At 34.3% G+C, this 18,678-nt stretch overlaps 1 protein-coding gene across 1 annotated transcript; it reads left to right on the forward strand.

The window, feature by feature from the left end:
• Positions 1 to 1,816: 1,816 nt before the first annotated feature.
• Positions 1,817 to 18,676, forward strand: LOC117323550. The gene is made up of 13 exons (XM_033878834.1): positions 1,817 to 2,022; positions 3,269 to 3,429; positions 4,259 to 4,433; positions 4,575 to 4,692; positions 5,036 to 5,212; positions 5,619 to 5,812; positions 6,085 to 6,258; positions 6,880 to 7,145; positions 8,031 to 8,167; positions 9,105 to 9,293; positions 9,637 to 10,295; positions 11,010 to 11,121; positions 13,616 to 18,676. The coding sequence occupies exons 2-13, from the start codon at positions 3,294 to 3,296 to the stop codon at positions 14,237 to 14,239; spliced, it is 2,961 nt and encodes a 986-aa protein (XP_033734725.1). The 5' UTR covers positions 1,817 to 2,022; positions 3,269 to 3,293; the 3' UTR covers positions 14,240 to 18,676.
• Positions 18,677 to 18,678: the final 2 nt, after the last annotated feature.

An 18,678-nucleotide genomic window follows, 5' to 3' on the forward strand; every position in this document is an offset into this window, starting at 1 on the left:
TGGTAATTTACTAATATCACATGTCATCTTTTTATTTATTTTTATTTTATTTTAAAAACTCAAACAATGGCATATATACTATAGGTCTACTCAGAGATGTAAATATCACATATGTGATATATACATCTCTGGTCTACTATACAGTGAGGTGGCAAAATGTTAACCATTTTATTTTTAGCATAATTTGATAAGATTTTGTACACTTTTAAGAACATCTTTTACCCTTTCCTGACGTAATATTAACATAATAATATCCATTTCTTAATTTTGCAAGATAAAGATTTGATAAAAATGCAGTAGTTTGAAATACAGGCTCATCCTGATGTAATTTAATTAGATAGTACGTAATCACAGAACTGATTTTTTTTTATCTGAGACGATACATGGTTTTTTGTACATAGAACTTTGAGGATTTCCTTTGTACATATTAAATCAAGAATTTTTAAATACTGGTTGAAATTAAAGCGTCCAGATAATTTTTTACTCAAAGCATGTTATGATGACATGTTGGAAACTAAAGATCCTTGGATTCTTTATTTAAATCAGTAACTTTGAACTGTCAGTCTTGGTTAAATGTTTGAAGAAATCAGTTACTGTTCTGATCAATTTTACAGTAATGTATTCAAACAACGTCCTTTTTTGACAATTTCCTTAAAGAATGTTTTATGAAGGTTATGAAGGAAATGTATTTGATGTGGTGAAAATGTTACGCAGACATTCGTATTGATTTGATTAAAACATATCATTTTAAATACTATAGTATGTTTAAACGTATTCAGTTACTCAAAGTAGAAAATATAAAAGAACTTAACAATTTAGGAAAATATTTATCACTAGCAAATAAACTAAAGGAAAGATTTTTTATAAGATTTTAATTAGAATATATTCATTTTTAATAATTATTTCTCTGTTTCCCTGTAACAAATCTGACAAATTAGCTTATTGAATTATAAATCATGTAAGAGTGGATGCCTTTGTCCATTAATGTTATATACTATTTTATCCAATAAGTTGTAAAACTTATGGAATAAAGTTGAATTTAATCAGAGACATATATACAGTATATATACTGTATATATGTCTCTGATTTAATACAGTTGTTTAATGAATAACGGGATCATCACTGGAGTACATGTAACCAATTCACTGTTGTAACCCAATATATTAATGTAAAGTATTCCCACATCACAAAACCTTTGGTAGATAGTGTGTAAGTAGTGATTTAATGCGACACACATTTGGGTGTTTATAACGTTAGTTATACCAGAGACCTATATACTAGTATATAGGTCTCTGGTTATACTATCATCTCGGCAGCAGTGAACCTGTGACGTAGAGGCTGACCGACCTCGTTATCAGAATGAAATTTTGCATATAGGTCAGTTGTCCAGATGGGCCCATGCTGTGCCCTGTATCTCAGCGTGTATATACACAACCCCAGAAGTGTGAGGGTAATTTGACTGGCTTTTCAGAAAACCAACCTATAGACAACTTTAACCTTTCTGTGTCTAAAACCCTTTAAGATTGAATGCAAGCTGAATAAGTGGATGCATCTAATAAAATGAAACATTAATGAAATTATATTCCTGATTCAAATGCAGTCTTATTATCACCAAAAATGATTCAAACTGATATATAATTTTGTTATCCGTGCTGAAACTTCGCATTTATTAATTTAGTTGGTTAATTTATTTCACCAGCAGTTTTACATTATAACCACCAGCAATAAAACTATGCCGTTTATTTTTTTTTAAAAGATATATCTTGTTCTTCACTCTTTTTTTTAAAAGAAATCCTCAAACAACGAGACAGATTTATTCTCGCTGTTTCACTCCGTTGTTTGGACCGCGATGAAAACGGCCCAAATTTAAAGGATTGCAATCGAACGCACCTACATGTCCAGCAGGCGGAACCGGAAATGCCAGGTGGTTGTTATCAACAAATGAAAACAAGAGGCTGCGATTGAAAGTTACATAGGAATAGTTTTCTACATATGTTCGTTAAAACTACGTTTAGATACAGGTGAGTGGTTGTACATAACTTCCGATATCGCTTATTTGCTTCGCACATATACTTACGTTGTTGTCAGTGAAGTTTAACAAGATAACATGCTGAAAAACTTTTGATCCTGTTATGTAATCGCGGTCAGGCTGTGGAATGTTATGTACTACAGCTGAGGACACTAATGCACTATCTAATTGTATATGTAATACAGACATGCTCGTAACTACAAACCACAGAACAAGACATAGACACGACTTTAGCCCGATTTTTCTCTGGCCCTGACACCATATCTGCATGGGGATGTCAGGACCAGCTGAAACTCGGGCTATCATGGCCTTAGCTAAAAATCAAAATCACATATACAAATGTACATGTAATAATTCTTCTCATACAGTGACTAGAGAGAGGGAAACTGTAATGACTGGACTGGGTCTTGAAACCGGGACCTCTGAATCAGTTGAGCTACATATATGCCTATATGGCTACAGTGTACCATCATTCAGCCCAATCTACTTCAGCTATGCTCCTTCCATCTTCACCCCCAAAGACACATAGGGGACCATACACCACTTTCCATTCGTATTTACATGGGTACGAAATGTAACAGGAGAGGGAAAATGCAACAACTAGGCAGTGACTCGAACCTGAACCTCTGAACTCAAGCATGAAGCACTAATAATTAACCATTTGACTTACCTGGCATTCAGTCTTTAGCCCAGTTCAGTTCTGCTACATAGAAAAATGGCTCTACTCTACCATTCCCTAACTGCCCAATTCACACCACTTACAAAATTGAGAACTAGAACTGTACATGCACACAATATTGTATGGCGTAAACAGCATGTAAATTTAAGCCTCATACTAGGTCTGTATTAAAACACACACAGTAAAATGCTTCATGATATCAAAATCATCATCATAATAATGAGTGACGTTTTCCAAAAATAAGCATTAAGAAAATAATGGTGGATGATGTTTTTTTTCATATGCATGCTTTTGTAAACATCACAAATTATGAGGCCAAGTTTAAGAAAGAATATACTAACATAAGTTTTACCTGCTATATTAATGGTGACAACAGTGTCATACATTTAACAAATCTTAACACAAACAAGTTTTAATCTGGCTGACTCTAACTTTATCATATTAGGAGTAAAATGCATTGTACTCCATAATCTAAATGCTTTCTTCCTAAATTGTAGAGAAAAAATCATTTTTCTTCTTCAGGTAGTAAATCTAAAAATAAGTTATTGTTTATTTCCAGATGAGTTGACCATCCTGCTGGAATAATGAACCTGACACTGAATGACACGTTATCCATATGGACGCCAGGTGGCACATATGAGATTCAGTTGCTGTTTGGTGACATCACAAAACTTCCAAAAGAGGATTCTGTCAACTTGATCATGGTGTCTGCATTTCCTGGTACAGTGGATCCCACTTATCATATTAGATATTATAATTAGAATTTAGTGTTTTAATGTCAAAATTCAAGGGTTAAATTTTAGCACATTTAATTTCATTGATTGTCCAACCTATAATTCTTATATTAGCACTAAATATTTTAGTGTCCGATTTTCCTTAATGAGCAGTAAACGAGCAGTAGAATGGCAAATATAATGTACAATTAATAAGATGAAAAAATAGTCAAGTCCCATCAGTATACCATCGTGGTTGGTTTGTATAATGCTGTGTACACATGTGTAAGTGTGTGTAACAAAATTCTACACTTTATGCGTGGGGGTAAATATTTTAAGTTTGTTTTAAGAGACATTAATATTTAGCAGGTAATTTTTAGCATTTTGAAAGTACTCTCTTAATTAACTAAAACTGCACTTTGCTACAAAAATCTGCTATACATTTTTATGTACATAATCTTCTCGTTATAAAGTAAGTAAAAGTATATTGTTTATTACATTATGTAATGCACATATGTCTCTAAAAACCCATTGATTTTGTTGGAAGATTTATAATAATTACATAAGCATGTGAACAATTTATACAATTTGAGGTATTAATAGAAAATCTAGAGGATCCATATGAAAGTAATTTTGTTAATAATCAAATATATGTAGATTATGGATAAAGTCCAATAAGCAATTGCTGTATCTTGTTTAGAATCTTAGGAAAACCACAAGAAGAAATAGATAAAAGAGCATGACATGTGATAGCAGATTAAAATATAAAGAAATTTCTTGTATCTGGTATGTACAAACATTGGTGGACTGAACTATTTTTCTTGATGTAATTGTAGGCGACTACTCTCCCTTGAGAGGAACTGTTATTGGGGCGCTGAAGAGTGAGTTAGGTATGAGTGTACGTGATTTGAGTAGGGCCATGGAGTTGGACTTGAGGAGACAGTTCCATTGCTGGCTTTCTCGACCTTTGGAGGGACACCTGCCCTACAAAAGACTTCTCTGTTTTGAAAGGTAAAAACTCCTTTCCAACTACATTATACATGTACATTGTATATCTTTTGAAATGTTTCAATAAATACCAGTAATTGACTTCATATTTATGTACAAACTTCTGGAACTAATTGGTACATGTCTGTTTACTTGTTTTTATAGGACAAGAGGTGATTGCACCATAGTAGAAGATATACGTCAGATGTTTCGTGTGTTTGTGCCAGTACTCAACAACAAAGAATCTACGGTTATAACACCACTTCTTGCCACAGGACATCAGGTAACGACAGCTCGTTCTTGTTTTTACATGTTATGTACTTTTGAAATCCAGCTTCAGAAAGTACTTATGTATAGACTTCCAGTTGTCAAACACACACTTTATACAGTTGCATAAAGACAGATTTTAAGCTGCCAATTCTGGTGGCATGCATAATTTTATTCAAGAAAATGGAAATATTAAAATAATTGAATTATGTCAAGAACTAAAGTAAAAATGCTAGATTAATTGCTGCTAAAATGGGGATAGTTGGCATTTTTGTTTTATACAGTATCATCTTTCTCAACTTAAGCATAAATATTTAGTACAAACTCACCTTCTTAATAAAAAATGTATCTTGATTTAGAATAAGAGTCCTGAGCATGTGTTGTCCATCATGGTCCACTGTGCTGCTCAGTGGATAATGGCAGGTCTGCCGCTCAAGTGCTTCAAGATTGTCATCTATGGCTCACCAGACAAAGACATGATTGATATTTTCTCCAAAATTAAGACGAAATACACAAAACTCAGTAAAAAAAGAATGGTAAACATAATTGATCATATGCTCACACTGTAATAGACAGCTGTATAATTAACTTGAGGATGATATTTATGTGCATGGTTGTAGCCTTGGACAAAAATTGGCTGTGGTATTTTTGACTCCTTGTTAAGTTTTAACAACTTGTACACTGGACATAGTCATGGACACCCTAACCTCTAATTGAATGAGATGATTCCACTTCTCATCTTTGTCTGAAGGAAAAACACTTGAAATTTAACAAATTCTACACAGGATGTATAAACAGATTGAAGAGAGAAAAAAATTAAGATTTTTCATAGTGCTAACAAAACATGAAAAAAAAATGAGTAACACAGGCCTATTGGGCCTCTTACTGACCTTAAATGATTTCTGAATTTCATTCTGTATGATTTCTTTGTTTGTTTTGAAGGAAAAAAGTATGAACCAGCAGATATTTGACATTTTTATCATGTTCCAAGATAAGGATAAAGCATGGTGTAGGAAAATTGAGAAAACTCTCAAGGAGAAGAAAGCTGATATTAAGATATGTGCCGATGTCCAAAAGTTTGATGAAGATGAAGTTTGGCAAGATCAAATCTTCCAGAAAATGTCATCATGTATGAAGTAAGCATTTAAGAATAATTTTCTTCCTCTTTTTCATGGATCCGATTCATTAAAGCATGACTAAATTCTCTTATATGTTATTGTAGGAGTTTGGCTGAAACAATCCCTTTATATTAATTATCCTCTTGATTGACTTCAGCATAAAACTGCTTTCAAATGCAATTCATAGACTGCAGGGTGACAGGAGAATATCTTGAAAAGCTGGTGTGACCCACTGACCCTATACATTCAGGTGAATCAATTTGTATTAATATTTTTGTTGGCATTTGTAGAATTATTGTTTTGCTGACACCGATGTTCGTGAGCAGTCCAGAATGTCTAGAGCAGTTTAACATGGCCATGTGCTGTAATCGCCTACGAAAGGGAAACATTTTACAGCCATTTTACATACTCACTGTGGAATCCATGCCTGTCTACATCACTCTTGTCCAGTACCAAGATTGTCGGTGAGTTATCTCCCCTTACTGTTTCTGTTGGTGAGTTATCTCCCCTTACTGTTGTTGTTACTGTTTTTAGATACACTATATGGATTCAATGTCTGTCTACATCACTCTTGCCAAATTCCACAGATGTTGATGAGTTGTTCCCCTTTGTGTTTCTGTTTACTTAACTACTGATTCCATGCCCTATCTACATTACTCTTGTCCCGTACCAAGAATTGAATACTGTGAGTTACCTCCCCTTTCTCTCTAGGATCCAAGGCCTGTCTTTATCACACTTGTCCAGTATCAAGTTTTTTCCCCCTTAGTATTTCTTTAATTTTTTTGATTTGTTAAGGTTCTATTCATCCAACAGGATTTTGAAGCTATCTTAAAGCATCTGAACAATTATATTGCTGAATGTATATTTGTAATTAGGAGAAAGGGCTCAATGATTGATTTAAAGAAAGAAGTATTAAATACTTAAGCAATCTCCCAATTGCACACCTGATAAATAAAAAGGAAATCAGCACAAAATAAAGCAAAACAAAAACGAAAAAAAGAGAGATAATGATGTATACAAAAGTCTTAAGAAATAATGACATAATCATGCCAAATAACTCCTCAGGATTTTTGACTTCTTGACAGGATTCGAAAAGAAACAGACAATGAGGAATCCAAGATCCAACATGCATGTTCAATACTGGTCGAGAAGATTTCAAACCCAGAGCAAGATGCAGAGGATGATAAGACTAATGTTCTTGACCTACCAGGCCCTACTAGGACCAAGAATTATGACGTTTTCATCTCCTACTCTCATAAAAACCCAGATCAAGCTGGTGATGTACTTAAGGAGCTTCTAGGGTCCAAACCTGAGCCCAAGATTTTTTTTGACAGAAGTGAACTCACCATGGGTAAGTATGATGTATAAAGTTGAAACTACCCTCAGATAATTATTCTACTACTGAGTGAGTCCTCCTGGGCTGTAGTTTATCAGGAAGCCAGACAAATATTGTACATGCTGAAGTATCTGAGATAAAATATTAAAATGGAAGTACATACAGATACATAATTTGTGTCACAGATATGATGACTGGGGTGGTTGGGTGACACAGTGGTAGCACACTTTCCTTTCACCTAAGCTGTCAGGATTTCGATTCCCTGATCAGAAATGAATAGGTACAGGGTCACCGGCCCGACCACATGGGTTTTCCCAGGTACTCCGGTTTCCTTCCACAGTAAGACCCCTCACGCGCCTCCATCCGGGCCAACAAGAGTGATTAATGTAAGCTAATATAACTTGTTTCACAATTGTTGTAAGATAATACAGTTTATTTTAGATATGATAATGAAGGGATATTTATTTAGTACATAATGTATTTTTAATGAACAACTTGTTAAATGTTCACATTTTGGGCATTTTGATACAAGAATCCATGTCACTATGGCATTCAATGGGTATATAAATGTATTGTTCTGGTATTCGATGGATGACACAATGTATTGTTCTGGCACACAATGGGCACATACAATGTATTGTTCTGGCATACAATGGGTGTATACAATGTATTATTTTGGCACACAATGGGTGCATATAATGTATTGTTCTGGCATTCGAAAGGTGTATACAATATATTGCTTAGTGGCATTAGATAGACATTTACTATGTATTGTTCAGACACACGATGGGTGTATACAATGTATTGTTACGACCCTCTTTGCCGTACTCTTGTTCTTGTCTATATATACTGTATATTACACATCCCTATAATATTGTGTTTGGTTTTCTCTATAATAAGGGAGTATGTGGCAGAAGACGCTGTATGACTCGGTGGATGGGGCGCAGTGCGTTATCGCCATGGTTTCCCAGGCCTATGTGTCGTCTCTGGTTTGTCAGGAGGAATATAACATTGCCCTGTTACGACATCTTATAGATGTAAGTTCCTTTATTTATGTTCCACAAATGTAGAGTCATCATAGATTTAATAATCCCCCACCAGTACTTTCAAAATAGCACTATGAGTTTGTGTCAAGTCCCCCACCAGTACTGTCAAAATAGCACTATGAGTTTGTGTCAAGTCCCCCACCAGGGGGGAGCTACATTTGTATTATGTATTCTCTTCAAATGTGATAAAACCTATCTATACACTTTCTTCATGTAGAAATGAAGACTCTGACACACATATTACTTACTGATTTAAAACAGACTATAATTTACATTCCTTGCATGATTATTGTATGATTATTATATGATTATTGCATGATTATTATTATTGCATGATTATTATTATTGCATGATTATTTTACGATAATGATTATTGCATGATTTGTATATGATTATTGCATGATTAGTGTACGCGCGCGGCGGAGTATTGCATTATTATTATTATTGCATGATTATTGCATGATTATTGTATGATTATGGTATGATCATTATTTGATTATTGCATGATTATTGTATTATTATTGCATGATTATCGCATGATTATTGCAGTCTACTTGATGCTAGCTTATCTACTGCTGAATAATATATCTGGCCTGTAAAGCCAAGTGATACACTCGTGTCATAAATTTTGCACAATTCTGTAGTGACACTATTGTGACATCATAAATAAATGACATCACATGATTGTTAATGAGAAATACATTGTAGATGACATTACATGATGTGACATTATGGGCCTAGCAGAGAAATAAACTGTCCAAATTTAAATGTGTCTGTCTATAGGGAAATTAACCTGAGAGTTTTGCTGTTTGCTATGAATTAAGTCACATGATAAATAGAATCTTATACTAGTTTCATTGTAATACAGATGTTATTGAACTCCTTAAGTAACTTGATGTGTAATATGTACCTATACTTTGTATTGTAGCCGTCTAAGATCCTGTTCATACCAGTGTGTATAGAAGACCTTTCCTCAGTCTCAGATCCAGGTTTCTGTAAAGTGGACATGGTGGACGGAAAGGGAGACAACTTCCCTGGTGTTATTGATGTTGTCACAAAAATGGCTGTAAACTGGCTGCAAACTAGAAACAGTGGTCATTTCAACAGACTTGAAAAAGTAAGTGGCATTATGTCTTCAAGTAAAACAAAACACATTAAAAAAAATAATAATAAATAAATTTAAAAGTGAAAATTGACTTTTAATATCATCACACTTTAAATTGTTGTTGAAAAAAGAAAACTTTTCTATAAATGTTGGTAATTTTGTCATCTTCCTTGAGCAGTGTCAATTAACAGGTTTGACTGTATAGAAGAGATTTTCTCAAGAATTTTATGGTAGTTTAATTCATACTCTTATTACTGTTTTGTCCTTAATTATAAATATCACTTAAAACAAACAGTTTTTGTTAATTTATTTGAATATAACATCATCATTTTAATTAAGACTTAATTTGTTGCAGGAGTTAAAAAATGTAAAATATAAAGAAGTCTTGGAGTCTATCAGAACTAGAAATGTAGCAAAAGACTACAAATTAGATCTAAAGCAATTTACGATATATAGAAAAGTTCCACTGCCAAAAATTGAAGCCAGGCCTGAGGACCAGGACAAACAAGAATGTGATGTGGCTATCGGCTTTGCTGGTGATGCAACTTACTGTGCAATGGTGATGAACCATGTATTAGATGAAGTCCATCCTGGACTGAAAATCAAATTTCTTTGGGAACGAAACAAATCACTTCTCCAAGACTTGGACACAGCACATGTCATTGTGCTCTTTCTATCAGAAGAATTTGTCAATTCAGAGGAACATATGGAAAACCTTCACATTGCACTTTGTCGTCAGCGAGCGCTGAAGGGGAGACGTGTTGTCCATTTTGTCCAAACCATGGATTTACCAAGTGAGCACAGCTTTCTGAAACTCCTTCCCATTGCTGCAAATTTCAAAGACAAAATTTGGTATGACTTTGTCAAACAAAAGGGAGCGGACACAGCACACAAGTTGAGGAAGTATGTTATTTCAAGAATCCCTGATATCAGCGGGACCTTCTCCTGTGCTTATGCAGACTACCTAGCTATGGTCAAGGTCGGAGATGATGTGATGGACGAACTATTGCGAACGTAAGTCAAGGATTGGTGTATTGGCCTTTACAGTACTGCAGTTAAACCGAGATACAAAATATGTTGAATATTTAAACAATGTTATACTTTTCACTCTTGTTGCGACTGGAGGGGTCTTACGATGGGAAGAGTTGCGACTGGAGGGGTCTTACGATGGGAAGAGTTGCGACTGGAGGGGTCTTACGATGGGAAGAAACCAGAATACCCAGAAAAAATCATGTGATGGAGCAGGTGACTCTGTAATACTTATCTATACCTTTCAATGTCTGATTAGGGAGACTCAGAGGTGTGAAACCTGACCACCATTTTTAAATACATTTACAGTATGCTGAAAATTTAAAATGATTGAAGCATACATTTAATGACCACCTTTGTAAGATTAAAATTCCAGAGATTTCTCTTCAACTTGAGGAGATGGGGATAATAGTCTTCAGGGTGACCATTGTAGTTTCTCAAAGATTGGTGGAGGAATGATAATATTAAACTTTAGGCATATCACATGGAACTGAATGATTTTAGGAGTCAAAGACATATAGGTTTATAAATCATGTATACCTATTAAAAATCTAGGCGTGTTAAGAAAGGTATAATGGACTTGAGGAGGTAAAAATTCACATACCTACAGATTTTCTTAATCAAGATCATTTGTGTGCTTTACTTGTATTTAGTTCCTCCTTTTTCATTTCCTGTGACCGCATATATTACCTTTTTCAGAGATAAAGACGATGAATCGTACCAGGCACAGCCAATGCTTCTCAACCTTCTCAAGGTGAAAAGTGAACTAGTCAGGGATAAAGACACCAATACAGACATCAATCTGGTACAGGTGAGTAAAACTAGTACCTACAGTCTAAGTTAAGTTACCACTAGACATTAGTCTGGTACAGGTGAGTATATAACTAGTACCTATAGTCTAAGTTAACTACTACTAGACATCAATCTGGTACAGGTGAGTAAAACTAGTACCTATAGTCTAAGTTAACTACCACTAGACATCAATCTGGTACAGGTGAGTATATAACTAGTACCTATAGTCCAAGTTAACTACTACAAGACATCAATCTGGTACAGGTGAGTATATAACTAGTACCTATAGTCTAAGTTAACTACCACTAGACATTAGTCTGGTACAGGTGAGTATATAACTAGTACCTATAGTCCAAGTTAACTACCACTAGACATCAATCTGGTACAGGTGAGTATATAACTAGTACCTATAGTCTAAGTTAACTACCACTAGACATTAGTCTGGTACAGGTGAGTATATAACTAGTACCTATAGTCTAAGTAACTACTACTACTAGACATTAGTCTGGTACAGGTGAGTATATAACTAGTACCTATAGTCTAATTAACTACCACTAGACATTAGTCTGGTACAGGTGAGTATATAACTAGTACCTATAGTCTAGTTAACTACCACTAGACATTAGTCTGGTACAGGTGAGTATATAACTAGTACCTATAGTCTAAGTTAACTACCACTAGACATTAGTCTGGTACAGGTGGGTATATAACTAGTACCTATAGTCTAAGTTAACTACTACTAGACATTAGTCTGGTACAGGTGAGTATATAACTAGTACCTATAGACTAGTTAACTACCACTAGACATTAGTCTGGTACAGGTGAGTATATAACTAGTACCTATAGTCTAATTAACTACCACTAGACATTAGTCTGGTACAGGTGAGTATATAACTAGTACCTATAGACTAGTTAACTACCACTAGACATTAGTCTGGTACAGGTGAGTATATAACTAGTACCTATAGACTAGTTAACTACCACTAGACATTAGTCTGGTACAGGTGAGTATATAACTAGTACCTATAGTCTAAGTTAACTACCACTAGACATTAGTCTGGTACAGGTGAGTATATAACTAGTACCTATAGTCTAAGTTAACTACTACTAGACATTAGTCTGGTACAGGTGAGTATATAACTAGTACCTATAGACTAGTTAACTACTACTAGACATCAATCTGGTACAGGTGAGTATATAACTAGTACCTATAGTCTAAGTATCTACTACTGCTAGACATTAGTCTGGTACAGGTGAGTATATAACTAGTACCTATAGTCTAAGTTAACTACTACTACTAGACATCAATCTGGTACAGGTGAGTATATAACTAGTACCTATAGTCTAAGTTAACTACCACTAGACATTAGTCTGGTACAGGTGAGTATATAACTAGTACCTATAGTCTAAGTTAACTACCACTAGACATCAATCTGGTACAGGTGAGTATATAACTAGTACCTATAGTCTAAGTTAACTACTACTAGACATCAATCTGGTACAGGTGAGTATATAACTAGTACCTATAGTCTAATTAACTACTACTAGACATCAATCTGGTACAGGTGAGTATATAACTAGTACCTATAGTCTAAGTTAACTACTACAAGACATCAATCTGGTACAGGTGAGTATATAACTAGTACCTATAGTCTAAGTTAACTACTACAAGACATCAATCTGGTACAGGTGAGTATATAACTAGTACCTATAGACTAAGTTACTAATACTAGACATCAATCTGGTACAGGTGAGTATATAACTAGTACCTATAGTCCAAGTTAACTACTACTAGACATCAATCTGGTACAGGTGAGTATATAACTAGTACCTATAGTCTACCCTCTATCTGAATTAAATATTTAAATTTCTTGAATATACATATACAGTAAATATTTTCATTTTGGCATGCTGCCTGATTATATATAACTTTAGCTCATAACTGGGTTTGGGAATAATGCAGATGTTTGGGTGTATGGCAGATGTTTGGTTGTGTGGCAGATGTTTGGGTGTGTGGCAGAGGTTTGGGTGTGTTGCAGAGGTTTGGGTTACTCATGACAGCCTGTCAAAAGTTTCCTGTCATGTAAACCTATAATATTATTGCAGTAAGGTTTGGGTATGAGTCAGGCGTTTCGGTATGTGACAGGGATTTTGGTATGAGTAAGAGGTTTGGCTATATATGTGGCCAGGGTTTTGGTATATGGCTGAGGTTTTGATATGTATAGGAGGTTTGGTTGAGTGGCAGAGAATGTGGCCAGATTTTTGTATGTGGCCTGGTTTGGGTATCTGGTCGGGGTTTTCGGTATTGACACATGTAGCAAACTTATTTATTGAATAAATGCATTTACTTAGTTTTATAACGTTAAAGATATTGATGTTGCAGTGAAATTTCTATTTGAATTAACCAACAGAACAGTGATGAAAAAAAAGTCATGTAATCATTCAATGTTAATTGCATATCAGTTGAACCAGTTACAATCAGTTTCATTTCTTTGTTTCATTTTTAATATCAGGTCAGTGAATTAGCCTCCGAGATGAAGAAAGGTGAGTACAGCACAAAAGATACAAAGCAGCAAGTCTCAGAAGTAAATGAAATTAATTCTGCCACAACTACACAGACAGTAACAAAACCAACGGATGAGGAGACTGGCAAGGAAACAGAGGACCAGGGTGTCCATGCCAGACCTGAGGCCAAGAAGGATGAACAGTCTGAGCCAAATACAACCAAAACCTCAGGAGACTCTGAATCCCCTCCAAATGCATCCATACTGCCAGTGAAACCTGAAACTCAAACTGAGCAAGCGAAACCTGAAACTCAAACTGAGCAAGCGAAACCTGAACCTCAAACTGAGCAAGCGAAACCTGAAACTCAAACTGAGCAAGCGAAACCTGAAACTCAAACTGAGCAAGCGAAACCTGAAACTCAAAATGAGCCAAAGAAACCTGAAACTCAAACTGAGCAAGCGAAACCTGAAACTCAAAATGAGCCAAAGAAACCTGAAACTCAAACTGAGCAAACGAAACCTGAAACGCAAACTGAGCAAGCGAAACCTGAAACTCAAAGTGAGCAAAAGAAACGTAAGACAGAAATGACTGGAAACAACACAAAAACCTCAAAGTCTTGTCAGATTTTGTGAAAAATATGTGATATCAAAAATGCTACAATGTCCATATGTTTAAATGACCTCTAACTTTAGATTACTGTAACTGTATAAAAGGTGTAATGTTTTTATTACAAGTTACAGGTGTAAATTTATTTATTTATTTATTGATTTATAAACATATATACAGTATATCTCCCAGTAAAATACTGTAAACCAATTAATTTTGCAATTATACTTTTTTCATCACTGAAATTATTTTCAGACAATTTTGTGGTGCCATATATTTTTGTTCTCAGAACATCATGAAAATAAATCATACGCAAATAATTTTTGTTGTATAATATGTGAACAAAAATACCATTAGGTATTCACAATAAAATTTTATGAGGTTTTAAACAATCAGTTTTTGCACAATTACACATTTGTGTATTACAATTGTAGTTAAATGTGAAATGTTTGATGTGGTACTTTAGGTGATTATAAACTTCATCCATATTATCCTTCAATTGAGAAATGCTTAATGCTTAATGCTAGATACTCAATGCTTTATGTAAAATGATTTATGCTTTTAACAGTGATTTTTCGAATGTATATGAGTATGTCTTTGAATGATGTAATTCTCTTGCAGATGGAGTTAATTTGGACCAATACTTTGTATATAATGACAAAAATGACACAAGTATTTACAGTACTGTATATATACAGGTATTATGGAACCTGTTATGACTCTAACTCACGTTTCAAGATGTTCTCTTGCCAAAAGATTTTTTTTTTCTGTTTGTTTTTTTGGCATCAAAATTTAACTAACTTCCTTCTTGAATCATATTGAAAATGAAAACATTCTGTTATCCAAATCCATCTATTTTAGAATACATTTTAGATACTTTTTTAAATAAATACTGAATCAACTGATAAAACTACTATACCTATAAGTGTTTACATCCCGGACAATGGCTAGACTCCTTGATTTACTATCAGACGTTTTTTACAAGGTTTCAGTCAATAGTTTCTTGCCATGTAAACCTCTTACATTGTATCATAATTATCAATCTTTAAGACATAGATTTGATATTTTGAATATTAAGATATATTGACATATTTTAGTCTCAACATTTGTCAGTATAAAACTGTAAAATGACATTAGACAATCTACAGAGTATATGTACGAAGGTTTCTGTGTCCACATGACTTGTTCTCAGGAGTTGTGTCCCAACAAGGTGTCCCCATTAGTTGTACCACATGTCTGAGTGGAGATATATTTTCATATATTTTAATATCAAATTAGCTGTTGATTTTCATATTTAGCTCACCTGCATGAAGGGCAAGTGGGCTTAAATTATGCCATGGTGTGGCGTCCATTGTCCGTCAGGCCATTCGTCTGTCTGTCTTGTGTCAAACTTTTTCTTTATAACAACTTCTTTTCAATAATATGAGGCACAGAGACCAGAGACCTGTATCATGCTGGGATAAAGGGCTACCAAGTTTGTTCAAATGAATTATCTTGTGATCGACTTACATTGAAGGTCATATGGATCAAATATGCTAAAATTTCTTCTCAATAAATAATTTGCCCAAGGAGTTGATATTGAGTCTGTAGCATGCTGGGGTGAAGGGCTACAAAGATAGATCAATGAGTGACCTTTACCATTATTCAAGGTCACAGGGTTCAAATATGCTATAATCTTTAAGAAGCTTCTTCTCAATAACCAATAGACCCAGGGAGTTAGGCCTGTAGTTTACTGGGTTGAGGGGCTACCAAGTTTGTTCAAATGAATGACCTTGACCTACATTCAAGGTAACAGGGTTCAGATACACTTAAATCTTTTAACAATGATTACTTGATAGCCGGGAGACTCGGAGACCAGACATTAGGCCAATAGTATGCTGTAATAAAGGACTAGAAAATGTATTAACAGGAATAATGCTAGCTACTCTGATGTTTGAATAAAGTAATAATCAGCATAGTATCTGCAAAAATAACCTAGATTAACTTCAAAGCTGTAGAACTAGGTGAGCAATACAAGCCAATGGATCTCTTGTTGTAATTATTCTATTAATTCTGTAACAATCCCTCTGGTTGGTTCAAAAAAATTTCACTACCAGCCACTTTGCTTATAAATATGTTATACATGTGCTCTTGTGATATTATACATATCATTATACAGACTGTTTTACTAATTCAAATGTTATTCATTATAACTATTTAAAAGTGCCATGTTTAATATTTGATGTATATATACATGTATATACATAATACCAAATTTCACTAGTGATGTTTCTGTGATTGTGTTACAAAGTAAATTCATAATAAATGTAGAACATTTGCATTTGTAATGATATAATTTATTGGTTAAACTACATGCAATTTATATGATGAATATACATTATCAGATTTATTTATACCGTCCTTATATATCCTTTAGAATACACTACATGCATGTAATCAATTCTGAACTTTCAACTATTCAAACTTAATTTTCTTTTGTCCGATAATTATGTTTTAAGCGTATATTATACATGTAATAAAATACCACACCAGTTCAGCGGGCCGCAGTGGCCAAGTGGTTAAGGTGTCCCGACACTCTCACCAGCCCTCCACTTCTGGGTTGCGGATTCGAAACCTACATAGGGCAGTTGCCTGCTGGTACTGACAATATGTCGGTAGTTTTTCTCCCGATACTGGCCTTCCTCCACCTCCAAAAACCAGGAACATCTTTAAATGACCCTGGCTGTTATTAGGACGTTAAATGAAACACACTAGTTAATCTTTTTTCTACAAACAAGATGCGACCTTATCATAGGGACTTTGCATGAATTCTCAATTCATAATCCATATATTAGTAAATCTGTTTACCAACTTGCTATGCATGTACGGCATACAGGTATATGGACCTCGAGTCTGTACAAGGTCCTGTGTGCCTGTACAAAGTGTACAAGGTGTTGGTGCCAGGCAGTCATTGTTTGCTAATTATAATTTGAGCAATTAAGTTTTACTTGTACACATTATATAGAGTAGGTGATGTATAGTGACCGGATGTGGATGTTAACTTGTACTTAAAACTGTTAAACATGTGACTCACAACCTCGTCTACCTCACTGCCTCTTCTGACTTTAAATACCAGAAGAAATGCTGAAGCTTGTGTGTCCTTGTTTTTTTATATACATGTATACATTAAGTGATGACACAGGTAAATTAGGTTTTAAAATTTTAACTTAAGTATCAAGCTTAGTTCCTGTGCCTTGATTTTTGCACTTGTATATAGCTTTTTACGTAATGGCACAGATTACTTAGGTTAAAAACACTTTAACATTGGAATACAATGTATAATATGACCTGTGCCAGATCATGTCATTAATCTTTTCAGGTTATTGAATCAAAAAACAGAATATATATTAACTTTTTCTCTTAAATATCTATGTAAATTCTTGTACTAGATTTGTTCATAACTGTATATTTTTGTACTTATTTTATTCTCACACACTTCACAGAGGCATTATTTAATTTGAAAAGTAAAAGATAAATTTCTTACCCATCACCTGCTTACCAGATAGGAAATAACAGTTCCAATGCACCCTTTTTCACAATTTCACAAAAGGAGCTACAACTTAGAATTTTTTTTTTTTTTTTTCATTTCTACAATAGGGAAGTGTGGTAGAAAAATCATCAGTGTGATGTACATGGAAACTTATCTTACCTTGGACAGGTGTATCCACTACAGAATCCTGTATCCAGAGTATGACAAAGAAATCTTGACTCTAGACTCCCGATTGTCCAAAAGGGTTTTGTATGAAGATTCTGACCCAAGAATTGAGATTTTTTTGTTTTGTTTTGTTAAATTCTTATATGTTATGTAGAGAATGATTATTTTTCTCCCATCCATCCTTCAAGGTCCTATATTATTGCACAGAACGATTTCCGTCAGTTGTAAATGAATATAAAAAAGATTGTGATTGAGTATCACCTTTCAAGCAGTCTTATAACTTATGCTTTAAAAAGGCACAAACATAGCATTATGCAAATTTTATATTTAACTTAGTACTTCCTGTTCAAAAGGTAAGCAAGTACAACATGTTAACACACCAGTGATTTTTGACCGCTAGTATGAGAGGCAAATCAATTATGGTGTAAGACCCTTCAACGTATATAGGAAAGGATAAGTGGATCTTCACTTCTTCCAGGCACTGAGGTAATGTCAACAATCGAAGACAAGATTCCTAATTGACAAACATTCAATAAGTATTTCCCATTAGGTTGTGAACCCCTCATCTCATCAACAACAGGTTTAATTTCATCTTAGAAGACTTCAAAACATTATCCTTATGTTGATGTTTCTGTGTCTACTTCACAAACGAGTAAATACTATTAATCTTCAAATATGTTGTATAAGTGCTATGGCAACAGTCTGTGATAGGATGGTTTTTTAAATGTATTGTTCTATAATGTTCTGTAATAAAATCGTTAGTTTGGAATT

The sequence above is a fragment of the Pecten maximus genome, chromosome 3 (assembly GCF_902652985.1).
Source record: "Pecten maximus chromosome 3, xPecMax1.1, whole genome shotgun sequence".
NCBI classification, from domain to species: Eukaryota; Metazoa; Mollusca; class Bivalvia; order Pectinida; family Pectinidae; genus Pecten; species Pecten maximus.

What these genes read in the sequence shown, in the direction of transcription:
- LOC117323550 (XM_033878834.1), top strand. Translation starts at nt 3,294, where the DNA reads ATGAACCTGACACTGAATGACACGTTATCCATATGGACGCCAGGTGGC. An exon ending in AAAATGTCATCATGTATGAA is followed by an intron (nt 5,813 to 6,084) that starts GTAAGCATTTAA and finishes TGGCATTTGTAG; the next exon opens with AATTATTGTTTTGCTGACAC. An exon ending in CAGAAGTGAACTCACCATGG is followed by an intron (nt 7,146 to 8,030) that starts GTAAGTATGATG and finishes CTCTATAATAAG; the next exon opens with GGAGTATGTGGCAGAAGACG.